The sequence below is a fragment of the Schizophyllum commune genome, assembly GCF_000143185.2.
Source record: "Schizophyllum commune H4-8 unplaced genomic scaffold SCHCOscaffold_14, whole genome shotgun sequence".
Classification (NCBI taxonomy): domain Eukaryota; kingdom Fungi; phylum Basidiomycota; class Agaricomycetes; order Agaricales; family Schizophyllaceae; genus Schizophyllum; species Schizophyllum commune.
Genome location: NW_026089551.1, coordinates 642,838 through 656,721, shown reverse-complemented (window position 1 = coordinate 656,721; position 13,884 = coordinate 642,838). Strand labels below are relative to the sequence as shown.

The following is a 13,884-nucleotide window of genomic DNA, read 5'->3' as shown; positions in this document are numbered from 1 at the left end:
ACAGGAGAAGGAAAGAAGTTTATACTCTTTTGAGCCTTGAACAAGGCCTCTCGGAAGTCTGTTTTTTGTATAGGTAGCTCTCATCCCTCGTGTTTCAAGCAGCTGAACCATCTCCACAATTACAAGCATACACGACGACAATTTACGCCGAAAAAGCTCACAATTCAGTCTGATTTCCGCATTCCTTCTGCCTCCTATCAATGCCTTCGCACACATATCAAGACGCCTCTGTATTCGCTATACTACGCCTTACAGGTCTCGGCTTCGGCCGCGGTCGCGGACGAGGCGGTGTAGCATCACCTGGCGAGAAGGGTGCATCATCACCTCCATCGCCTGCATAGTTATCGTCCGAATCATCATCTTCCTCTTCCTCCTCGCTTAGGGTCCGCTTCTTCCTAGCCTTCCGCACAGGTACCTTCTTGGCCTCAGGCTTCTTGGTTATGCGCTTGCGGGTGGCTTTCGCGGTTTCCGCGTCCTGCATTTCCTCCCCTTCTTCCTGTCCCCCTTCACCGACCTCGCCCTCATCCTCCGCCTCTGCCTGTTTCCCCTTCCCCTTCCTTCCCGCTCCCTTCCCTTTCGCCTTCGTCGTTGCCGTCCTCCTCCTCTTTCGCACTGGCTCTCCATTCTCGGCCTCTTCGTCGTCACCCTCAGCCAGGCCCGCTCTCTTCTTTCGAAAGTCCGACACAACTTGCTGCAGACGCCTGCTCGCGTACGCCTGCCGCTTGCGTGGCGCGTGCGTGCCAGTGCCGAGGGATACGTCGAGGAAGCTATTGAGGGTGCCTTGCTTGTTCGTCGTCTGGGCCTTGAACAGAGTAAGGCGATCCAGTCCGGCAAGTGGTAAACAGCAGACACTCACCTGGCCACGCTTCCCCATCTTGGAGATGATGGGCAGCAGGATCTCGTCAACTTTGTGTTGTGACCAGCCGAGCTCGCCATTGAAGAACCTGTGGCAGTCGAGTAAGTATACAGATTTGGCAACGAAAGTAGACAGGTGACTGACTCTCGCAACCCATCTAGGTCCGGTAGTCCCCACTTGAACGGCTCCTCGGACTCGTCGACGGTAGGGTGTAAATATGCGTCCCTCTGCGGATTCCTCGTCAGCTTGACGCCGAGTTACACTTCTTCAATTCACTCACCACCGCCCCATTTGGCCAGTCCGGCGGCAGATACAAGTCCTTGAACTTCTTCTTAAACCTCCTCCTAAACGGTGTGTTACTCTCCTCCCCATCCCGCCCCATCTGAACCCTTCCCCACCACTCCCTAAACCTCTCGAGTCCGTCCTCCCCCGGGAACTCTCTCAGCAGTTCCATTGCCATGACCGGGCCCACCCCCGGTAAGCCCTCAGTGTAGTCGCTGCCCAGCAAATACGCGAGACGGATAAGGACACCGCGGTCCAAACCGAGCTCGCGCTGAAGGTCGGCGGCGAGGAAGCACTCGACGGTCTTGGACTGGTTGAACATATTCTTGAAGACGCGCGCGGCGCCGAATAGGAAGACGTCGGAATCGTCGGTGATGACGCCGTCGACGAGGTTGAGGGAGACGAGGGTGGCGCACTGGGCCTCGGCTTCCATGGGCGCGGTCATGTAGGGGATGCCGAAGAGGCGGAGCATGATCTGGGTGGGTCAGTGGTGAGAAGGGCTGGGTGGCTGAACGAGGGGAGCACATACCATGATCTGCGCAACCATCTGCTGCGTCACGTCCTCGGCCGCGCGCATTGCCGCCGTCCTCTGCTGCCGCAGCGACGTGATCTCGTCGTCGATCTCGCTCCTGACGCTGGCGAGGTCGCGACCCTTCACCTGCGAGAGGAAGCGCGCGAACTCGCCCTCCTCTGCTGTCGCGTCCATCTCGTGTGCGGCGTCGAAGTCGTCGTGAGATTGGTCGGGTTGCTCCTCTATAGGCTCGCCATGGTCCTCGCCGAGATCATCGACGGGCTCCTCATCCTGGTCCATGATCTCTCCACTCCCTGAAGTCGTAAGGGGCCCGTTGCTGCCGTTGGAAAGGTCCTCACCCGCGACAGGCGATCGTGGGATGAGTCGCGGAGGTTCAGGGAAAGGGAAAGGAGGCTTTTCGGCCGTATGCGGTGCAGGACTCTCTAGCTCACGGACAGGGGAACGCGAAGGCAGCCGTTGTGCGTATGAGCTGAACGTTCGAATCGGCGACGGCGATGGCAGGGGCGAGGCATGTGGCATGGGCGCCGGCGAGTGGATGGGCGAAGGGGATGGGAGAGGTGACTGTCGGATGGATGGGGGCGATGGTGATGGAACGGAGGCGTGGCGAAAAGGAGAGCGACGGATAGGAGAGGGCGAGCGTATAGGCGAGGGAGAGGGCCTGCGAGTGGGTTCAGCGGAGGGCACGGGAACCTCCTCCATTTCGTCATCCTCGTCGGAAGACATGAGTTCTATGGTAGGAGCAACGGTGGGTTCGGCAGGGGGAGCTTGACGTGATATGTCCATAGTAGTTAAGGGTTGCTCGCCTATAACTGAGGCAGCATTCTCAGCCACCTCGGGTTCCTCCTGCTCAAGGTCCCCGAGCAGTAAAGTGGGCATCCCGAACATGCCAAAGGAAGGAATCGCTGCAGACGTAGACTCTGAAAGTCCCGGTGTAGATACGGACGGTCGCATGCTGTCAGTCGACGCTTGCGAAGGCCGCGTCGAAGAAGACACAGGTGGTCTCGCTGAGGACGATGGCACTCGAGAGGTAGACAGCGGAGGCCTTGACGACCCTCCTGGCGTGCTAGAGTACCCGCCAATGCCGATAGCAAGCGCTGTCTCCAGCCGACTGGGCGTCTCCGATAGTGAGGATCGCCTAGGCGCCTCCGTTATGGGTGGCTCGTGTGCCCTTGAGGTAGATGGCTCGTGCCGTTCATCAGCAGTATCTAGTACTCTCACCGACGATGTCTGTTCAAGCGACTCCTGAATCGCGATCGCCAGCAAGTCATTGTCTTCCTCGATGAGATTTATCTGCTCGTCCTCGAAGTCGTCGCCATCGAAGGTGAACAACGCCTGGTTGGTCATCGTCGGCGCTGCAGCCTTCCCCTTCCCCTTGCCGCCGCGAAAAAGAGCCTCCTGCTGCCTGCGTTCGATGGCCCCGAGTGCGTTCTCCGCCTGATATGCGCGCAAGTCGGAGTCCATGGATGCGGCAGCCTGGGTATAGGCATCGTCGCTGTAAACAAATGCATACATCACTACACTATTCGCAATGGAAGGATGAGGTACTAACATTTGCACCTCCTCCATGTCTTCGTCGTCGTCCAAGTCGGATTCCACAGCGACAGGCGGGGCCACGACTTGCGACTGAGGATCGACAACTTCGGGCTTCACATCTTCGTCCTTGTCGATCTCGATAGGCTGCTCCGCCGAATTCCCTGTCGTGTCCCGAACACCCAGCACCCACCCCCCTTCGGCTGAGTTATTCTTGACCAGAACATACTGCTTATTCCTCTCGCTCGCCACCCGCACCGGAATCGAAATATGTGCCGACCCAATCGTGTCCGTCGTCACCAACAGCTGCTGCGTCAGCGCATTCCGCCGCTGCAAATTCGCGATCTGCTGCTTGCTGAAATCCAGCGGCGTCTTCGAGGCCTGCAGCATGTTCTGCAATCGCACATAGCTCGTCTGCCGGGACTTCAATCGCAGGTCCCCGACGATCTCGTACTGCACCTCGGTGGGCAGCTCCCGGAAGGCGGGCGAGGTGACATCAAGGTCCTCGGGGCGCATTTCCTCAATGAAGGTGCGCAGCTCGTCCTCGGTGGCAAGGCGGGGGTCGGGAAGGACGCTTGTGGACGCTTTGGCGATGGCGGCTTCGAGGTTGACGTCGGGGAGTTTGTAGATGTCGTGATCGCGGAACTTGGCCTTGGAAGCGGAGGCGCTCGTCTTGTCGGCAGACGGTTGGGTTTGGGGGATAGAGGGATGAGGCTGCTTGCGGGCAGGGGTCTTCTGCATGGTGGGGTCGATGTCTTCGAGGTACACAACGTCTTCGTCTTCGGCTGGGGCTTTTCCTTTGCCTTTCCTGCTGCTGGGGGAAGATGGTGTGAGGGAACTGCGTACATCTTATAGCAGCAGGCACGCACCTTGAGGATTGCGCTTGCTGTACCGCAGCCTGGCGGAGCTGAGCTGCAAGCAGTCTCTCCGCTATTCTAGTGTGGCTCTCGGTGGCGTCGGTCTTGCGCTCCCTACGTTGGTTCTGCGAGACATTCAGCAATGAGCACACTGCGAAACAGCAAGAAAACGCACCAGAGTATTCCTCTTCAGCGCCGGCGCGCCCCCATCGAACACGAACACCGGCTTGATCCCATAGAACAAGAGCTTCGTGATGCGGCGCAGGAAACCCAAGACGTGGGCGTTCACGAGGACGCGTCCCTCCTTGTCGCGCATAGTCGCTTGGAATTGGTAGATCCATATACTGGAATCAATCGCCATGGTCTTGCCTTCCATGTTCTCCAGCCTACATCTCAGTGAGATGGAACCTCAAAGTACACGATGGGTATCACTTACTGTACAGGACGCCCGACCGGGGCGAGAAGCTGCCAGAGGGACTTGACACCCATCGTTCATGAGAGTTTGGGAAGAGAAAGGGAGTGTCTGGAGTACAAGGTCACCCATACATGAGACGCTCGACAGAGGACAAGGTTGATGCTGACAAGATGTTGACGAATTGCGACAAACTCTGACCGTCGGTGCCGAATATTCCCACCATCATGCGGAGAGAGGTTCAACTTTGGCAGATTCATTCCAGCTATCGGAGTGGATAGTATTGATTCTTCGTATGACTCCTTTCATAGCCTATACTTGAGGTATCTTAGACGGCGATTCGCCCGGGAGTCGCTTCACTTTCCCGGCGTATTCGGCCTTTCTTTGGGCGGTTGTATCAGCAGATTGCCTAAGCTGCCAGAGAAGTCGGACTCCCATTTTCACAATGGCTTGCAGTATAAAAGCAGCTAAATGTAGCGAGATCCTACATCGCTATATCCTTGACCAACCAAGGTAGTAAGTCATGACGCCAACCAGAAACGGCGAAGTGATCTTCAGCGAAAAGATCTCGTCTGGTACGTTACTTCTTCAGTTCGTACCGCTTTCGGGTAACATATATCGTGTTCCCTCCTACAGGCTACCCAGTCCCAAGCAAGACCGTCACATACGACGACACCGAGACAATCGATTTGGACAACATCCCTCTCGAAGGCGGCGTCCTGATCAAGACCCTTGCCCTGTCTGTGGATCCTTACTTCCGAGGCCTCATGGCGGAGACGACGGACGTGGTAGGTACACCCTGAGTATCTATCTCCACCAGATGCTGAATCTGCTACCTTGAGCCTGGGTTTGTACTTGGGCAACCGTGAGCCAAGCTGCTCTACACGCTCGAGCTGCAGAACATACTCACAATTTGCCAGCCTCATAAGCTACGGTATTGGCGTCGTCCTCCGCTCAGACAGCCCTGAGTGTATACCTGGTGTCCATGTGTATGGGATGCTACGTGAGTTTTCAGTGGTCCCTCGTTTACACACTTATCCTGCACTCGCTTCAGCTCACCATGACTACGCCCTCCTTCACCCCTCTACCATCTCCACCCTCCGCAAGATCGTCAAGCACCCCCACTTATCCTGGGCCACCTACCTTGGTGCCGCAGGCATGCCTGGGCTGACTGCGTTCTCTGGGTGGATGGAGTATGCGCCGAGGAACGGGGTGAGTGGTCGGTCGGTCGTACCGGTTCTGGGTGGGATGGCTATGCGGGACAGCAGGACGGGACAAAGACTGCCGAGGCACGCGGGCGTTGAACGTCACACTAACTACCCCGCCCACAGAAAGGCCTCACCGCGTTCGTCACGGCCGCGAGCGGGCCCGTGGGGTCCATGGTTGTTCAGCTAGCCAAACAGGACGGTTACAAGGCGAGCATTCACTTGATCGTCTCACTGTCACGGCACCGACATATAGGCGCTAGATAGTCGACGCCCCATAACTCCCAGCGCAAATGAGCAGACCCTGACTCATGAACTAGGTGATCGCGTCCGCCGGGTCGGACGACAAGGTAGACTTCATCAAAAGCATCGGCGCGGACGTGGCGTTCAACTACAAGACGGAGGACACGGAGGACGTGCTGAGCGAGCATGGGCCAATTGATGTGTGCGTGTTCCTCACCTTATGGTAACCAATTGCGTCCTCGAGACTGCTTGTAAATTGTGGCACGGACGACGGGGACACGAGCCATCTCACCGTCGGCCCAAGCGAGATGAGTACAAACGCGGACTGACTCGCAGACCAGCTATTGGGACAACGTTGGCGGCAAGACGCTCGAGAGCGCACTGGCAAATGCGAACCTAGGTGCGCGGTTCATCGTGAGTTTCCTATTCACTGGCACTCTAGATGTTGAGAGAAAACTCACCACCTTCACAACGCACAGGAATGTGGAATGGTTTCTGGTTAGTGCTCCGTGACAGTATTGATTAGTGCATGAGCCTACATGCTGAGCATCCCTCCAAGGATACAACAGCGAGCCTTATGGGGTCAAGGTCAGTCGCTTGCTTGCAGTTTCGCCGGTTCCTCGCTAGAGCAGCGCTGGGGTTGGCTTTGGACGCTCTGCAAATCTCACAGCCTACTTTTCCAGAACCTCCGCCTCCTCTACACCAAGCACATCACTTTGTACGGCTTCACCGTCATGATTCTAGGGGAGAAGTACCTCGAGGAATTTCTCGCCAAGATCCCACTTCAGCTGGCCAGCGGCCAACTTCAACACAAGGAAGACCTCACCTATGGCCTCGACAAGGTCGGGGACACGATACTCGCCGTGCAGAAGGGAGAGAATAGGGGGAAGGCGGTGATTGTGGTAGCGGAGGAGTGAGGGTGCAAGTGGGGAATGAGTGAGGGGCGAAGCAGGTCAGGATGACGAGGGCAAAAAAGTGCGCGGATGGGGCGAGAACCTAGCGGTGGAGCGGCGTTGGTGTACGAGAGTGAGTAGTGGATTAGAATGCATGGAGTCATACATCGTTGCACGCCTACATAGACTATGACGATGCTTCCTCCTTGCGCTCCTCGTGCTTCGGCGCGTGCTCGTACTGGTCGAAGCCCAAAGAGTGCTGTACCGCGTCGTCTGCAGCGTCGGGCTCGAGCTGCCCGTGGGCATTTCGCCGTGCCCTATATCAGGAAAATCACTGGTGAGCGAAAGCATCCAGGGTTTGTAGGGGAGAACGAACCTGAAGAACGTATACGACAACACGACGTCATCGACGTGCCGACATGAAGGGTCTTCCAACATATCTTTGTCGATGAAGAACAGAATGGGCATGTCGACCTCCTCGCCCGCCAGCAGCCTTTGCTCCTCGAAGCAGAAGCACTCCACTTTCGAGAAGTACGGAGCGATCTAGGAGGGCCCTCGTCAGTCCTTTCCCTCTCCCTCTCCCTCATCCCGATAACCACTCACCCGATCCGGTGTGACATTATACGTCGCAATCCCGATGATATCCTCATTCGACACATTCTTCGCCTTGTAGAACGCCAGACTCGTCTCCCCAGGCAGCACATTGACGAACTTCTGCTGCGGGATGAACTTCCAGGGTAGTTGCTCGGAGTGGTCCGCGTTGAAGTGCACGCGGATGCGGTGGGCGTCGTCGACGGGGACGAGGCGCTCGGGGGCGAAGCGGCCGCCCTGGCCGACGTTCGGAGTGCCCGCGAAGCCGGTGGCGGCGCAGAACATGCGGTAAAGGGGGACGGCGGCGTAGGTCACGCCGACGGCGCCGATGATCTGAGTGGGGGTGAGATGGAATGAAGAGGTGAGAAGGAGCGCTACTCACCACTGCGGTAGTGTACATCAACAATGCCCTATTCTTCGCGGTGTACTTTTCCTGCCGCTGCCGGGCGTAGGCTGCCTGTGCAGCGGAGACACCTGGTGGCGGAGCTTGCTGCTGCTGTTGTGATGACTGTCCGGCCTTTTCCTGCGCCCCCTCCGGCTGCGAAGACATGCGCCGCTTCCACGCCGCATGCCGAGTGGTGTTCACGGCGCATCGTACAGGGAGCGTGCGCGCTGGCGATCTAGCCTGGATCAAAACTCAATTGACGATGACTGCGAGGAGAACACCGCACTGACGGCTGCTAAGACATGGCCCGCTCTGAAGCAGCGGATGGCGGACATGGAGGGCGGAGGAGAGCGCGATCAATGGGCCTGCCTCGCCCGCCGTCGACGATGTCCTCCGCGGGGGCACCGGGATTCGGAATACGGCCATTCAGTTGACACGTGCGGCTGGGCGCTTGGACTGGCGACTTGTTCTTGACCTCGACCGCCACCATCTCGGCTGCGCGTGCTTGCAGCTTGCGATGTCTGCTACTGCGTCGACCTCAAAGGCGAATACCCCTGCGGCGCCGGACCTGGCGAAGGTGGAGACGGAGGTTGAGAGGTTGCTTGCTCGAGAGGCGACTGCGTTCCAGCGTGATGTCGAGGTGGAGCGCATCCTGAAGGCTTTCAAGCTCAAGTGTGTAGACCGGCAATGACACACGGTGTTTTCTGACGGCCCTACCCTCCCAGCCCGTATGACATCTTGGATCTCGAGGCCTCCTGCTCGACTGATGATATCAAGAGGAAGTATCGCCAGCTTTCCCTCTGTGCGTTACCTATCCCTTTCTCGCCACCGCGCCATACTGACCTTATCCGAAGTCATACATCCTGATAAGGCCAAGCACCCTAAAGCTCCGGAAGCCTTCGACATCCTCAAGAAAGCCGAGGGCGAACTCTCCGACGAGAAGCGGCGCGACGATCTTGACGCCACCATCCGGCAGGCAAGGATAGTCGTGCTCAAGTCCCTTTCCTTGCCTACCAATACCCCGGACAACGATCCGGCGCTTACGTCCCTTAATCCTTCCTTCAGCGCACGCTTGCGAGCGCAAGCAAAGGAGATGCTGATAGACGAGGAGGTCCGGAGACGAAAGTGCGTGTTTATTGCCCGGCCATATATCCTGAAAGTGGACTAATTTGCGACCGCAGGGCCATCAAGCTGAATCTCGCAAATGAAGGCCGAGAGGCGCGTCAGAAAGAGGAGGAAGTGGCAACGAAGAAGCGCAAGGCCGAGGACGACAAGGCATGGGAAGGTCGGTGGTTTTCATCTCCCGTTGCTGCATGTGGCTCACTCCATGCAATCAGAGCGCCGTGAAGAGAGGGTTGGCTCGTGGCGGAACTTTGCCAGCACCCAGAAAAAGAAGAAGAAATCGAACAAGCCCGCGCTGCTGGGATGAACTCGCTATTGCTTCTGGTAGACTTTTGTACTTCTATGTGTAGGATATAGACGGGATCTTGGACTTTCTCGACGCTCGCAGCTGCGTCATTCCCTGCCCACATGCCTGTGGCAGTGTCGCCCTTGCTGCGGCAACGAGGACAGGATGGCAACGGGTGGCAACTCAAACTCAATTCAGCATTTAGCACAAGGGTCGCCACGCTGAATCTCGATCACGTGTCCGTGACCTCTTAAAGCGCCTTTCTTTCAACCGCCACCCCGACGCGTCCAACATGCCCATAACACTGGACCAGGTCCAGGGATGGTTTACGAAACACTACCCCAAACCGTCTGTCGACCCTCAGTGGCTCCAAGAGTGCTTCGAGTGGGTGCTCGACGCGGAGAAGCCGTCGACACTCCAGGACGCGATCGCCTCAGTCGAGACGCAGCTACTCTCGTCCGACCTGCAAGTCTCTATGCTCCCTGGCACGGGGATACCCATCCACCATGACCAACCTGATACCTGGACTCTTGCGCCCGGAAAGACACCCGGCGTGCTCGTGCAGATCACCGCGCTCACGGAGATCGGGCAGAGCGCATGGAGTCTCAATGAGGTGCGCGTGGCGCGCGAGGAGCGCATGCGCGGCGCACCTACCGTTAATCAAGACACGGAGGACGACGGGAATGTCGGGGCGGACGACGAGGATGAGGGCCCTATGCCTAGCTACCCGCGATCTATGCTCAAGTTCGAGGTGTCCGATGGGCATGTCACGATGCCGGCGATCGAGTACAAGCCGCTGAAGGACCTGAAGCTGGGGGACACGAAGCTGGGGTTCAAGGTGCGCGGTCAGGTGTTTTTGAGAGAAGTACGGAGATGCTGAGCGCGCGCCTATGCAGATGATCTTGAAGAACGTCCCTGTCAATCGCGGGATCGCGTTCCTCACTCCAGAGTCCGTCACGCTGAAGGGGTACCAGGCGGAGGATCTCGAGGAGCAGCGGGAGGTGGCCTTTGCGCGTAGTCTGCACGCGCGTATGCACCCGTGAGCATGTCCCCTCGAATACCCGCGCCACACTCACACAGCGACAGGGACGAAGATCTTGATGCCCAGGACGGTGCGGGCGCACCCCCACCACCGCCCCCGGCGCCAGCACCCGCCGTGCGCTCCCCCCTTCGCGCCATATCGCCGCCCCCATCACCTCCACCCATGCAGGTCGATGAGAACTTACCACGGCCAAGGCGACTGCCCGCCAATCACACGCGTGGCCACTCCCCCGGACCTCCCATACCTGGGGAAGATGGGACGCTGCCCATCAAGCCGTTACCAAAGTCGCGCGTCGCGTCGATATCGTCGACCTCGCAATACTTTCCCCCTTCATCGTCCTCCACCGCTGTCGACCTGTCGCTATCGCCGACACATACTGCGTCGGGCTCGCGACCTCCGCCGATACCGCCGAGCGCTGTTCCACACCAACAGACGAACGGACACGCCGATACACGAGCCTCGAGCGCAGCAACCGAAAACACGCTCCGCAACACTTCAGCGCGGCCACCCTCGGACAGCGAGGACGAGTTCGACCTGATGTCGGACGGCCTGCTGAACGACGAGGTTTTCGCGATGGTCGACGCCGTCAGCCACGCCGCGCAGACGCAAAGTACGACCCAAGCAACGACCCAACCCACGACACGCCTCATGCCCGACATAATTGACGTCTCGGACTCGGAGGCGGACGAGAAGGAGAACGTTCCGGTGGAGGCGAAGCGCGCACGACGGCGAGTCGACGCGGTCATCGACATCAGCGACTCAGAGTAAATGGGCCGCACGCGTACCCCTTCGTCGCGCTCGACGCCCTTCGTCTTCCCACATACCCCTTCTCACACGGCAAGCCACTCTAGGTGACTTCGATGCCGCTGATATACGGACGCTTGTACCACCTCTTGTCTGACGTTCTCTTGCTCTCGACGTTCACGCTATGCAACCATCTTGTACTTCTCCATACCATATTATACCTATGAGGAAAGATAGTCGGGAGGCCTTGGGGCTATGATGGATACCTCAGAATGATGTTTGACTCTATTGTTGTCATGCTGACTGCCTCGGCATTTCGAACGTTGAAGGTCTACCTAAGCCTCAAGACCCTTTCTCTTTTTCCTCCAAGTTGCGCAAGACCGCCAACACCCTGGGCTCTGCTTGTTCGACCTAGTGGGATCCTTCAAAATTGGGTGAGGCTTGATCAGAAGTTGAGAAGCTGAGTGTTGTTGAAGCGAACGGGGATATACGTTTGGTTCCGATCAACCGCTCTACCGTGCAGATCGTCGCTCGATGGCGTTGACGTTTTCTGCTCTTCTCCAGGTGCTAAGGACGCCTCTGGGCACGATGAGCAGCTCTGAGCCTTTGCCCTCGACGAGCACATCATGAAGCGGGGCAATGCAGGGCTGGGGCAGGGCCATGACCTGTGCGATCAAGTCGCCGACAGCCGGCTCAGAAGACGTAAGAGAACCAAGTTCTATCTGCCGAATGCTATCCCGGACGAGCGCGCGGATGCCTCGTATTTTGCCTCTTGCCTCCTCTCGCTGGATCTCCTAATCGCCACGAACCTCAGCGCCTCCTGAGCGTCGGCTCTCCTGACGAGCCACTTCTTACGCCTTTGTGATGACCGCGCTGCTCGCCCAGCGCCTCGACGAGCTCGCGCTTGCGAACAAGGATGGGCTGCTGAGGTGTGTGGTGCTGGAACACCGGAGATGTGTGTACTGACGGCGATGACAGTGACGATGAATACCGCTTGCTGCGCCAGAGCGCGTTCGAGCGGTTCACGCAGGATGGGCAGGCCGATCTCCCAAAGGAGGCGCATGTCGTGCCCGTTATGTCCCTGCAGGTCCCTCAGCACAGACCGCACGCGTCGACCTCCCTCCCTGGTGTGTACGAGCCCGAATATCTGCAGAAGATGCGTCTGATCGCCCCGTATGCAGAAACCCGCGCACCCTCCCCGCATCGCGTCGAGTTCTCCCCTCATTCACCCCGCCCGCATTCGATGATGTCCATGAAGAGCGATGCGGTGCTGTCTGCTAGTGGATCTACTCCAGGCAAGCCGGCAGAGAGGAACAAGGTCGCAGGCCTGATGCGCCGTGCCACCTCGCGCAGGCGCCTCAAACCTGATCAGCCACCGAAAGACGATGACGGCAAGAAGGGCTCGCGCTTCGTTTCCGGACTGACCAAACTGCTCTCTCCACGCAAAGAGCGGCGCAGCAAGTCAGTCGATCCTGGGCCACGGCGCGGTCCGCCAAGCAGTGTCAGGACGAAACGCGCTTCCTCGCCTGGTAGTCCAAGCAAGGCATCCCGACGGACGGCAGGTCCGTCGGAGCCAGGGAGTCCCACGAGCCCAACATACCCAACATCTCCTAAAACGCGCCCGTCGATATTCTCCACCTCCACGCACGCCTCCTCCAAGGGCTCCCTCTTCTCCCTAGGATCGCCTCTGAAGGCATCCCGCAAGCCTTCCTTCTCCCGCAGACCCTCCTCCTCTCGAAGCAAACCCTCCTCCATCGGGCTGTTTTCCAACTCCGCGTCTACTTCTGCCTCGAATGGATCTCCGACAAAAGCCATCTCCTCCCGCTCGACCGCCCTCACCCCCGAGCTGCTCGCCGCCCTCCTGACCGACGAGACGAATCTTGCGGAGGCCCGGCCTGCGGAGATCCGCCGCGCGATCGACGGGGTCGAGGAGGAGCGCCGCGTCGTGCTCGATGCGTTCGAAGGCCTCGAAATGAGCGTGCTGGCCAGGATGCAACGGCAGGGCCATCTCAGCTCGCACGCCGGCGCGTGGACGGCGGAGTGGGGTATCCGACGGACGAGCGTGCCGCAGAGCGCGAGCACACCCCTCCAGCCGCCGGCGTCGCCCCTGCGGCTGTCCGTAGCGGCCCCGGCCAGGATGCGCGCGAATTCGTCCCCGAGGCGGCCGACGCATGCGAGGGCGCGGCTGGGGTCGACGGCGGGGCAGTCTTTTGTGTCGACAGCGGGACAGTCCTTCGTATCGACAGCGGGGCAATCATTTGTGTCGACGCAGTCACATATATCCGCGTCAGCTACAGGAATGCCGCGTCACTCCAGGCAGCAGGGCTCCATCACATCTATGGTATCCTTCAGTGCGCCCTCTGGCGATGCGGAAGAGGATGACCGTTCAATGGACGAACTCGAGGACGTGCGCCGCCGCCGAGGAGAGGTCGTCGCGCGGTACGAGGCGCGGCTGGAGTACCTGAGGGCCCTGATGAGGGGTGCGGAGATCAGGGAGCGGGTGAGGAGGTAGGTTGGGCATGGAGGTAAGGCGCTGTTGTGCGGTTCGCTGGACTTGGTATACCCACAGCGTACGACGCTGTTCGTCGATGACTGCAACGCCTAGCAAGGACCAGCGCGGTCATGGACGCTTGACGATACGACATGCCAATACGGACTTGCGTATACATGTACCACAATCGCTTTTGAAGTACTCGTACGGTTTCTGATAATCACTCTTACCTTATTTTCCGGCTCTTACTACCTTATTCACCCAGCTCTAAAGTATAGCGTTACGGACCGCGTAGTAAATAGTCAACTCTTGTATGTATATACACGCAACACAGCAATAAGTAATGCCAGCACTGATCCTTTACATCGAGGATCTGCTCGGAGGTCTACTCTAGGACCGGCGGCGATTCGCAC

General features: G+C 58.5%; 6 protein-coding genes across 6 annotated transcripts; 4 read left to right on the top strand and 2 right to left on the bottom strand.

The window, feature by feature from the left end:
* Nucleotides 1–96: 96 nt before the first annotated feature.
* On the bottom strand, nucleotides 97–4,628 carry SCHCODRAFT_02643091 (uncharacterized protein). Its single transcript, XM_050346308.1, has 9 exons — nucleotides 4,494–4,628; nucleotides 4,233–4,443; nucleotides 4,070–4,182; nucleotides 3,220–4,014; nucleotides 1,668–3,162; nucleotides 1,137–1,613; nucleotides 1,001–1,083; nucleotides 857–944; nucleotides 97–802 (listed from the first exon to the last, which is right to left on the bottom strand). Exons 1-9 carry the CDS (start codon nucleotides 4,544–4,546, stop codon nucleotides 218–220), a joined length of 3,900 nt encoding a protein of 1,299 aa, XP_050197443.1. The 5' UTR covers nucleotides 4,547–4,628; the 3' UTR covers nucleotides 97–217.
* A 364-nt stretch (nucleotides 4,629–4,992) lies between these two features.
* On the top strand, nucleotides 4,993–6,928 carry SCHCODRAFT_02753276 (NAD(P)-binding protein; the record flags this gene model as incomplete). Its single annotated transcript, XM_050347273.1, has 11 exons — nucleotides 4,993–5,044; nucleotides 5,106–5,257; nucleotides 5,312–5,334; nucleotides 5,390–5,472; nucleotides 5,524–5,681; nucleotides 5,801–5,884; nucleotides 5,995–6,119; nucleotides 6,259–6,331; nucleotides 6,397–6,415; nucleotides 6,477–6,505; nucleotides 6,601–6,928. The coding sequence occupies 11 exons, from the start codon at nucleotides 4,993–4,995 to the stop codon at nucleotides 6,832–6,834; spliced, it is 1,032 nt and encodes a 343-aa protein (XP_050197442.1). The 3' UTR covers nucleotides 6,835–6,928.
* On the bottom strand, nucleotides 6,792–8,177 carry SCHCODRAFT_02643088 (uncharacterized protein). The gene is made up of 5 exons (XM_003027100.2): nucleotides 8,077–8,177; nucleotides 7,784–8,026; nucleotides 7,414–7,734; nucleotides 7,187–7,353; nucleotides 6,792–7,127 (listed from the first exon to the last, which is right to left on the bottom strand). The coding sequence occupies exons 1-5, from the start codon at nucleotides 8,119–8,121 to the stop codon at nucleotides 6,998–7,000; spliced, it is 906 nt and encodes a 301-aa protein (XP_003027146.2). The 5' UTR covers nucleotides 8,122–8,177; the 3' UTR covers nucleotides 6,792–6,997.
* Nucleotides 8,178–8,198: 21 nt separating this feature from the next.
* SCHCODRAFT_02643085 (DnaJ-domain-containing protein) lies at nucleotides 8,199–9,283 on the top strand. The gene is made up of 5 exons (XM_003027281.2): nucleotides 8,199–8,458; nucleotides 8,512–8,588; nucleotides 8,641–8,911; nucleotides 8,968–9,071; nucleotides 9,124–9,283. The coding sequence occupies exons 1-5, from the start codon at nucleotides 8,304–8,306 to the stop codon at nucleotides 9,213–9,215; spliced, it is 699 nt and encodes a 232-aa protein (XP_003027327.1). The 5' UTR covers nucleotides 8,199–8,303; the 3' UTR covers nucleotides 9,216–9,283.
* A 174-nt stretch (nucleotides 9,284–9,457) lies between these two features.
* On the top strand, nucleotides 9,458–11,282 carry SCHCODRAFT_02643080 (uncharacterized protein). The gene is made up of 3 exons (XM_003027280.3): nucleotides 9,458–10,032; nucleotides 10,091–10,233; nucleotides 10,281–11,282. Exons 1-3 carry the CDS (start codon nucleotides 9,487–9,489, stop codon nucleotides 11,002–11,004), a joined length of 1,413 nt encoding a protein of 470 aa, XP_003027326.1. The 5' UTR covers nucleotides 9,458–9,486; the 3' UTR covers nucleotides 11,005–11,282.
* Nucleotides 11,283–11,844: 562 nt separating this feature from the next.
* On the top strand, nucleotides 11,845–13,492 carry SCHCODRAFT_02706425 (uncharacterized protein; the record flags this gene model as incomplete). The annotated part of the gene is made up of 2 exons (XM_003027279.2): nucleotides 11,845–11,909; nucleotides 11,959–13,492. The coding sequence occupies 2 exons, from the start codon at nucleotides 11,845–11,847 to the stop codon at nucleotides 13,490–13,492; spliced, it is 1,599 nt and encodes a 532-aa protein (XP_003027325.1).
* Between the last annotated feature and the right edge of the window lie 392 nt (nucleotides 13,493–13,884).